Genomic DNA, 9,403 nt, shown 5'->3' on the forward strand with positions numbered 1-9,403 from the left:
TATGTTTACATATAATGATACATCTCCTCTGTTCCCCACATGAGTGTGAGCCTCTCTCGAAGAAAGCTCCATAAGCGCTGGTTGAATAAACTGGGCTCTCTCCTTTGACCCCTCCCCACCACACACCATACACATATTACTAGCAGCAAATACCAGGAGGCAACCAGCTCCGCAGCCCGCCCATCGCCCGTCCCTGGGGAAATAAGGGTCCAAGTTTAGTCACCTGAGCAGAATTTCTTTTATTAAAAAGATTACCTGTCGTCTGGTTCCCTTGACCACAAATGCTGCCCTTCACTGCGGGAGTTTGTGAAGGTGCGAGAGGCGCCACACACCTTGCTGGCGACAAAGCACCATTGTAAGAGACATCGTGCTATAGGGCTGAACTATCCTGCTTCTTATTGGTTGTCCTTCATGCCAGCCACCCACCTCACCTGGCCATAAAATGAGTCCCTGTGGCCACTATGCACCCCTTCCCTGGCCTTGGAGTTGTTCACATCCCTGTAGCAGGAAGTTGGCCCCAGGGCGGGCTCCCTGTCCAGACAATCCGCCCTCTGCAGCAATGCTGGGCTCGGCTCCCAGCCTCGCGCACGCCCGGCACAGCAGAAGCACGGAGTTAGCAGGTGCTCTTGGAAGATCATCTCTTTAGTTCTGTCCCGAGTCCAGTTGGTTGAGTCGCTTCACAATCATGCTGTTGAGTTTCTTGAGATCATCTATGTCCTTTCCCTCGGCTGCCAGTCTTTGCAGCACATTGTCCATCTTGTTTCCAGTCTGAACTTCAAAACGGAAAACAGAATGTTACATTGGTTTCCGGTGCCAGAGCGCCGTGGAGGTGCTCAGCTCGTATCCATGGGGAATTGGAACTGTGGGGGATTGGGACCCACCCCACCGTTCTCTTGACGTGTTTCTGCACCTGCTGACTCTGACTAATGTGTGGCTTATAGATAAACAGCAGGTTTGTATAAAATCCTGGGAACTACCTTTAAAAGATACAGACTTTGACCTTCAGGCATCCCAGCTCTGGGAGATTTGCTGACCTTCAACCACAAAACCAGGATGACGTATCCCAGACCACCACTTGGCCAGTTTTGAAGCTCTCGACGGTACTCCTCTGCACATAGAGAACGTGGCCACCCCCTCCCTTGATCTCCTGGTTCTGTTCCCCTCCCTGTCCTCGTAAAAACCTCTGCCTGCACTGACGCGTGGAGGTGGGCCCCGGGACAAGAACCCTCCATGTTCTCAGGTGGCCGGCACTTGCATAAACCACTTTCCTTCTCACCAGCACCTGTCTCACGAGCTTGGCCGGACCTGCACTCGGTCACAGCCTGAGCCCTGAAAAGCACCCTTGGCGAACTCCCCCCCAACAGTCCACGCAGCCAGCGGGCCCGGGAGAGAATTGCTGAGGATTAAATGACCCATCCAGTGACTCAGTTTTACCACCGCTCCGTGCCAGCCTATACGACCTTGGGCAGCGGAGTGCGTCTGGAGCCAGAAGGGCCCCGGCTTGAATCCCAGTTCTGCTGGGAAATGTGGAGAGTTGAACTCTCTGGACCATAGTCTTTCTTTGGTAAAATTTGAAATATTAGGTACTACCTTGAGGGGTAGAGAAAGAATTTAAGTTAATAAATGTCTGTGTCTGGCACACAGTAATTGTCCAATAAAAAGACACTTCCTTATTCAAGTCTTCTTTCTGTTTCTTAGTACGGCTTTGCCCTCAGTAGAAAACACTAGAAGCAAATATACAATAAACCCTCTTCATACAAGAGGAGCAGAATAATGGTACTAAAGCGCCTAGCCCCTGACGCCTGTGAGCCCCACCTGGCACTGGTTAGCTGTGTGACCTTGGGCGTGGTCATTAACCTCTCCGAGCCTGAGTTTCAGCACTGAGCAGACGGACATCAAGCACCTAGCCTGGGTCCTGGGACAGAGTGAGCACCCAACAGACAGCGTCTTTCCATCATCACTGTCCTTCATCTTACTACTCACCATCCCACCGACGGAAAAAGTTCCCTCGGGTCGCTGCCCTGCCAGGAGGCATGGCTACAATGTCCCAGTAGTTTAACTGGTTACTAAGTAGTCATTACCCAAGGGGACATGGCAGGAGGATATTTGTTTTGTTTTTTAACTTTTTTACGTACTGATTTTAGAGAGGAAAGGGGAGAGGGAGAGAGAGATCAATTTGGTGTTCCACTTAGCTATGCACTCACTGGTTGACCCGTGCATGTGCCCTGACTGGTCGTGGGTCCAAGCACGGCCTTGGCTGTAACCAAGTGCACCACCCGGCCAGGGCGACCCCGGTCCGCGGAGCACCAGCCGATGCTGGCACAGCGTTTCAGAAGAGCAATCCACATGGAGGAGTCGGAAACCGAATGTGATTATATGTTACATGTGGTCACATATGTTACATGTAGTCACATGTGTTACAGATAGACCTGAATTCATGGGAAAATCTACGCCGATGCATTGGACTAAGGAAACCTAGAGTTCACTAGAATAAACTATCTACCACTGCACAGCTAGAGGCTCCAAGTGAGAAATTGAAGCGTTGGAGAAATATTTAATGTCCATTTTTGCGAAGTGCCGGCACTGGGGGCGGGTGCACTCTGGGCCTTCGCGGAACAAAATGAAACATCAGCCACGAAGCAAGGGCACACAGGCAACGGGAACACGGCCGCGGTACTCACTTATGAGAAATATCACGAAGGAGACGAGCGCCAGGCTGATGATCAGCACGACGATCAGCCCCACAAAAAACAGGCTGGAGCTCCCACTTCCCGAGGCGGTGCGGCCCCCTGGGACTTTCTCCGCCGGCGCTAACACAAGACAAACAGACAGATAGTCGGGTCACAAAGCACACCCCCGGTAGCAGAACTGGACAGTCCCCGAAGTTAGGGCCCTGACGAGGGGATCCGCCCCCGCTCCCTCCGCAAAGCGAGGTTTCAGGCCTGACTTTGCGCCCGGTGCCCCCTTTGGGAATTCTTTAGGTTCTTCTAGGTCGACGTTCAAAGGGTGAGCAGGGCCCAGCTAGCTCCTTACCCCAGTTTGGAAAGGTCTTTGAAGATCGTGTTAAGGCTGAAGTCGCAGAACATGGATATTTTTGCGTGGGGTGGAGGGGATAAAGAAGTTCCAGGTTCTGAGTGGGGACTCTGTAGCCCCTTTCCCAACGTGACCCAGGATGAAGGGCAGCGGGCTGTGGGCCCCCAGTGCTGGGCTCTCGCCCAGGAAACTGCTTGCGCTGCAGGAAACATTCACTAAGCCTGTATCCATATGAACAAAATAATGGCCCCGATGGACTTTAGTTTCTTAAAGGGGTTTTCAGGATGGACATGCTCTGGAAACAAAGTTATTTCGAACCTTTCTCCCTTGAACTGGGAGCACGACTCTCCTTATAAAAACAGCCAGCTTCAACCCCAACCATGAATTGTCTGCATGTCCTCATCACTTGGAAGGCCTGCCTAGTAACCCCGAAAATTAAACTGAATACGAAGAATGGAAACTCGGGGCACCGGGGAGGCTTGAATTGGTGTTTATTCTCTCTGACTTCGCTTCAGTCCCACAGGCTGTGCTGCTTGATCCCAGACAGACGGTGGCTGGTATCCACCTGCCTGGGTCACCCGCCCCTAACAGCGCCTGCTTCTGAATCAGAGCAACCCCATCAGCTGGCACCCAAGCACCTACTTTTACGGAGACTGACTGCTGCAATTAAAACAGGTAAAAAAAAGAATCTTAACACTACAAAATAAAAAGAAAAGCAAGATTCGGGAAGAGAATAGAATAGATGTAAAACTGGGACCATGCGAGTTTAGAGCACCGTGAAACAACCGCCAAGGGCACCACCGACACCCGAGTTTGAACGTCGGCGTTTCAGCTAGAAGAGGCGGGGCCTCAGCTGCAGTCCGTGGGGACGAGATTCGCGGTTAGCAGTCAGTAGATTTTTTTTGTTTTGCTTTCCCCCATGCCCTGCCTTTTTTTTTCCTAGCCCTTTAATTGGGGCAATTAGTCACTTGTTAGAAAATGAAGTGGACTTTTTTGAGCAACAACAGTTTAATGATTTTTCTTTAAAAACTAGATAAATGTGCGGAACACTTTCCCAGCAATTCGCTCTAGGAAAGGGGGCCCCCACAGTGACCTGCCTGTGGGCAGACAAGGCCCAGAGCCCCTCCCCCACCCTTCCAGGGAGAGAAACTGCGCACGGACTTCTCAGAACTTTGAAGACAAGGGTTCAGATCTTACTTAGGAGCCGAGAAGTCCCATGGCCGGCGCGCTATTCAGAGAAAAAAAGCAGACATGGCCTAATAATGGGCGGCACCTCTGGTGCCAAGCTGTTTCCAAGGCCCACGGCCCTCCCCACACCCGCACACCCGGGTGAGCCTCTGCTATCTGTAGGCGGCCCAGCGGCAGGGCCTCGGAAGGTGCACATACAGAACAGGTGCTGGGATTCGGCAGGACACAGGTTCAGCTTGTGTAAGTCATTTATGGAATCCACAACGTAAAGCTTTCTGTCTTCAACAATGTCGTGAGAGCCAGTGCCCTGAGAGGAGTGATTCATTGTCCCTGGAAAAAAACACCAGTGTCACCCACGAGGCTGGCCTGGGGAGCCCCCACACATCACATTTCCAACCGAAGGCCTGGAAAAGCTTCGCTTGCCCAGAACAAAACAGTTCCTTTGGGGGACAACTTGGTACCTATTTTTTCGCTTTGCCTGAACAATTGTGCAACACTTTGTGCTAGCTGCTTATCTGCATACACTCTTCCCTCCTCCTCAGTTTCTCCCTCCTGCCTATATTTCCCCCCGGCCCCTTTTCATTTTGTCATTGATTTTAAAATATTTCCCCTTAAGAAAAATAGGTCTATTGATTTTTTTGTAAGAGAGAGAGAAAGAGACATCGATGTGAGAGAAAAACATCGAGGGGTTGCCTCCTGTATGTGCCCCGCCCAGGGACTGAACCCACAACCTTTTGGTGTATGGAAATGATACTCCAACCAACTGAGCCACGCGGCCAGGGGTAAAATATCTCCCTTACATCACATTGTTCATATTCTGGTTACTCAAATCCATTGTGCAAGGAGACCCTCTAACCATGTAGAAAGATAAAATTCAGCTCATCAGCCTGGGGCCATGGGACCAGAAGAGTATGTTACTGGGATCATTCTAATCAGGTGAGGCTTCAGTCCAGGGCTGTAATTTTTATGTTTTCCCCCAATTGGTACATGAGTCTCCACCCCAAATGTGTTCTGGGTCCCCTGGAGGCTGGCTGTGGGTCCTCAAGGCAAAATCCAGGCAGGCTGAGACGCTACAGAGAGGAACCTGCAGCCACCGGAAGCTAGACTCCAGGATTTCTGGTGTCCGTGCCCCCGCCCCGGTCTCCCTAGATCAATGCCGCCTACACCATAAATCACTTTTAAATTGAGGTTTATATTTAAGGTAATAGTCCCTAATGACAGTCCAAGTTCAAGCAACACTGAAAAGCCTGGATGGACTCAAAGGTCTATTTTAAGGTATCTCTCCAGCAGACAGAGACCTTGTGGCTTTTGAATTAATTACGTGAAAGGAAGGCTCTAGGAAGGCAAATTGCAATTACTATCAGAACTCCAGCCAAGCTCCATCCTTTCCACAGATGAAGAAAGTGACCTTTAGCTGGTGGCAGATTTGCTGCATCTCCCCCTGGGTTACCTGTCTCCTCCCCCACCCCTCCCTCATCCTCGTTCAACACTTGGCTCAAGCCTCACTTCCTCTGAGAATCCACCTGCCTTTCCCTCGTGCGCTCGCTGGACCTCGTATCCTCTTCTGCCAGCATGTGTAGAAACCTCCCAGCACTTACCCGCGTACATCTCTGACCCCCCAGGGGGCTGGAAGCCCCTACAGGGTTGGAGCCAGTCCTAGTCTTCAGTGTCCCATGCCGAGTTAGAAGCCAGTGACTTCTGTTCGGGTGGAACACCTAAAATATTCTGTTTAGGATTTTAATCTCACTATTTTTCAAAGAATTCAAGGCAGTTAATAAGCAGCTCGCTGACAGAAATAAAACTGAGGGTAGCAGTTCTCATGGCACGTCCGCCTGGACTGCAGGAGAGCCCAGGACGTTGTGCCTGCCTAACTGTGGCAGCGCCTCTTTACTCCCGTCAACGTTGTTAAAAATGTGCTTTAGTAGCCAGCTCCGGAGTAGAGAGAAATAGAGCTAGGAGAAACCAAGTTAAAAAAGAAAAAAACAAACAAACCATGTTGAACACCTATAGATCTGAAAAAAGGATCAGCCATTTACTAACCAGTTTAAACTGCACTCTAAAAAGTCCAAACCCATTAAAAAATAAAATAAAATAAAAGCATTAAAACCCAGCAATTTCCCACTAATACCTGAGACGTGCTAGCACTTGTAAAAAAACATGTCCCCAAGACCCTCAACAAAAAATACAGCGTGTTTGGTAAATCATGGACCAGTTTTTTTCCAGAGTTAAAACTTTAAAAAGGGTGTTATCCTGAAGTATTAATTACCAACAAAATGGAGACAATTGGGAAAAATGGAGACAACTGTATTTGAACAACAATAAAAAAACGTGAAAAAAAATTTTAAAAAAGAAAAAAATTACCAAGAACACCTATTTCCCTGACTGTTTTAGAGAAGATACTACTGAAGCATTTTAGATATTGATATCACTAACTTCCAAATATAAAGATACCTCATGGGCATTCCTGAGGGAAAGATTTAAAGTGACAAAAAGAAAAAGTAGCACCATAAAAGCAAAGCTATTGACTGATGTCCTGTGACATTTCTAAATGATTCTTCTAGAAAAGTTTCCTATTTCATCATCCCTTTGTCCTTCGTTACCCCCAGTGCTGCTGGCTGATGAGGAGTAAAGTTTGTCTGTGCTCCGTCAGAGGCTCACCATTCCCAGCGGCTTCTATTTTAGGTGTGGTGACTAAGGCGTGGTTCATTTTTGGATCTCTGGTTTAGTATCCTTGAGCCTTAGCTTCCCCTTCAGGAATGCAATTACTGTGCTTAAATCTCACACAGAGGCTTCGTCCACATTCCCCAAGTCGAGGACTAGCTGGAAAATCATCACCACAAAAGCTGACATCAGAGCAGGGCAGCTAACAAAATCTCCAAATTATTGGCCTTGCTACCGACTCAACAGATGACTCAGTACAACACCACATCCCAAAGAACTGAAACAACAACTCAGAGTGAGCTGTGAGGTGCCCTGGAAGGAGACGTCATGATGCAAGTCGATGCTCTCTCCATGTATTTTCAAATGAACTGCAAAGCACGCAAGTGAAAACTAAGAACCAGCAGAGAGAGCTGAGTCAGGGCTGTGTGGTTCGTGGCCACCAAGGTCCTGCAAATGACTCTGCCGGTAACTGGATACAAGACACCATGGCCCCGATGCTTGACACCCAGTTCTTGCTCTCTTGGGCATCTCCATGTGAGGGCATCTGGGAAGGACCCGCGGGGCCGGAGAAGCTGGAGCGTTGCTGAATTCTGCACAGCAATGCCACGGCCCTCCTTCCTGACTCCTTCCTGGTGTGCACGTTTGCTCGTTAAGGAAGACTGATCGAAGCAGGATCCTTTTTTTTCCCCCCTTGGGGAAGGATGGAGAGAAAGGACGACTGGCTGCCTGTCACAGGCCTCCAACTGGGAACCTGGCCCGCAGCCCAGGCCTGTGCCCTGACTGGGAATCAAACCGGCGACCCTTTGGTTCCCAGGTCTGCGCTCAGTCCACTGAGCCACACCAGCCAGGGCCGAAGCAGCCTTCTTTCAATGGAACCCTCTCTAATGCCTGGAGCAAACCACGGAAGTAACTTCATTTTCCTCTGGTTCAGGTCAAAGCTAACAACTAACTCTTTGTCATCGAGGAGTTTTTTGACTACCTCTACATAAATATGCCGACAAACAAATCTTTATTTGTTGCCAATGAAAAATTGCTTTGCTCTTTATTTTTTCCCATAGGTCCTTGGTATCTAAGTACAGAAATAACTCACACTAGTATTGTTTGCCACGATATCAGAATTGTTATAACTGGGCTTCATGCAAAGGAAGCTTGAATTTAAAAAAAAAAAAAAAAAAAAAAGCCCTGGCCAGGGTGCTCGGCTGGTTGTGGGAGTACCTCCCATTCACAAACAGGGCTGTGGGTTCAATCCCCAGTACAGGCACATATGGGAGGTAACCAAGTGATGTCTCTCTCTGTCCCCCTCGGTCCCCCTCTCTCTGTCTCGCTCTCTAAAAAGCAATAAACATATCCCTGGGTAAGGATTAAAAAAACATCTAATAGGAAGCTTTATGGAATGAGTCATGGTAATTTGTTCTTTAATTCCATTTCAGAGTCTCTGCCTCCTCACAGTCGGAAGTACTCTTTCGAATCAAGTCTAAATCATTTCTATTAAAAGTTAAAATCACAGAGCACATGCAACAAAAAACCTCCCAGCCCCAAGAACTCAGCCTCAGGAGAGTAATAGCAATTGAATTACTTACAGAAATGTGGGCTTTGACTTCCAGGTGCCCCCAAACAAAAACTGAAACTATTCAGAAGCAACTGCAATAAAACTTTCTAGAAATCCGAGGTCTTTCTTCGCCTCCCTCCCGTGACCGGAGCCCCGGCATGAAACCGCTGGTCTATATTCAGTGGGAATTTAGCCAAGCAGTGTAAGATTCCAACTCCTGGCCTTTTCTCATGGCACCTAAGAGTTTTAGGAAATATGTCACTGAAACTACGCTCGAAAGAGAGACACCCAGCATGCCTCGGTCCACTCAGTGGCTGACGAGGTTCTTGCTGGACTGAGTGCCTGTCCTTCTTTGGTGGCTGTGCCTGTGGAGCTGGCAGGCGTCCCGCCAGGCTGCTGGTGTGCCCCTGAGTTAGATGCCCGGGGGGGCCTCATGCTGGCCGGAGACTGCAAACAACCAGAGGACCACAATCAGTGGGGCCAGAGGAAGGTCATGACCTTGCAACCGGAGGATGGCAGGTCAGAGGGTTCCTAGGGCTGCTGGCAGCTCCAAAACCGGTGTGAGGGGGAGACTGTGGCTGCAGGCAGACTGCAGGTGACACGAGCGCTTGGTGTCCCCAATTTCCTTTCTGAAGGCTTAGCTCTGAGTTCGATGCAGGGGCCTTCTTTTTGGTGGCTCCCTGATACCTATGCTGTGACCAGACAGACGCCAGTCGTCCCAGAAACACACGGCACATCAGGTGTAAAATGTTCCGCTCCACAGAATTCCTTTTACATGGATACTCAGTGTGGACCTCGCTCTACTTTGGGGGAAAAGAAATGGCATTTTTTAAAGCTTCATCTATACCTGAGGACCAATTCAAAAGCTCATTATGCATTTAAAAGTTAATGCCCAATTTCTTAAAAAAGGAAAGTGCTTGTCAGCTGTTATTTTAATTATCTTGCTCAGTTTTAAAAACAATCTCCAAACTA

General features: G+C 49.0%; 1 protein-coding gene across 1 annotated transcript; it reads right to left on the minus strand.

Moving 5' to 3' along the window:
- Positions 1–234: 234 nt before the first annotated feature.
- LSMEM1 (leucine rich single-pass membrane protein 1) lies at positions 235–8,813 on the minus strand. The gene is made up of 4 exons (XM_024562887.3): positions 8,463–8,813; positions 4,420–4,551; positions 2,682–2,810; positions 235–773 (listed from the first exon to the last, which is right to left on the minus strand). Exons 2-4 carry the CDS (start codon positions 4,544–4,546, stop codon positions 643–645), a joined length of 387 nt encoding a protein of 128 aa, XP_024418655.2. The 5' UTR covers positions 4,547–4,551; positions 8,463–8,813; the 3' UTR covers positions 235–642.
- Positions 8,814–9,403: the final 590 nt, after the last annotated feature.

This window comes from Desmodus rotundus, chromosome 6, assembly GCF_022682495.2.
Source record: "Desmodus rotundus isolate HL8 chromosome 6, HLdesRot8A.1, whole genome shotgun sequence".
NCBI classification, from domain to species: Eukaryota; Metazoa; Chordata; class Mammalia; order Chiroptera; family Phyllostomidae; genus Desmodus; species Desmodus rotundus.

Bases quoted from the DNA above. Each gene is read 5' to 3' on its own strand.
- LSMEM1 (XM_024562887.3), bottom strand. From the start codon at position 4,546: ATGAATCACTCCTCTCAGGGCACTGGCTCTCACGACATTGTTGAAGAC. The intron at 2,811-4,419 runs GTATGTGCACCT...GTCTTGTGTTAG, and splicing joins CGAATCCCAGCACCTGTTCT to CGCCGGCGGAGAAAGTCCCA. The intron at 774-2,681 runs GTGAGTACCGCG...TCCGTTTTGAAG, and splicing joins CTTCGTGATATTTCTCATAA to TTCAGACTGGAAACAAGATG.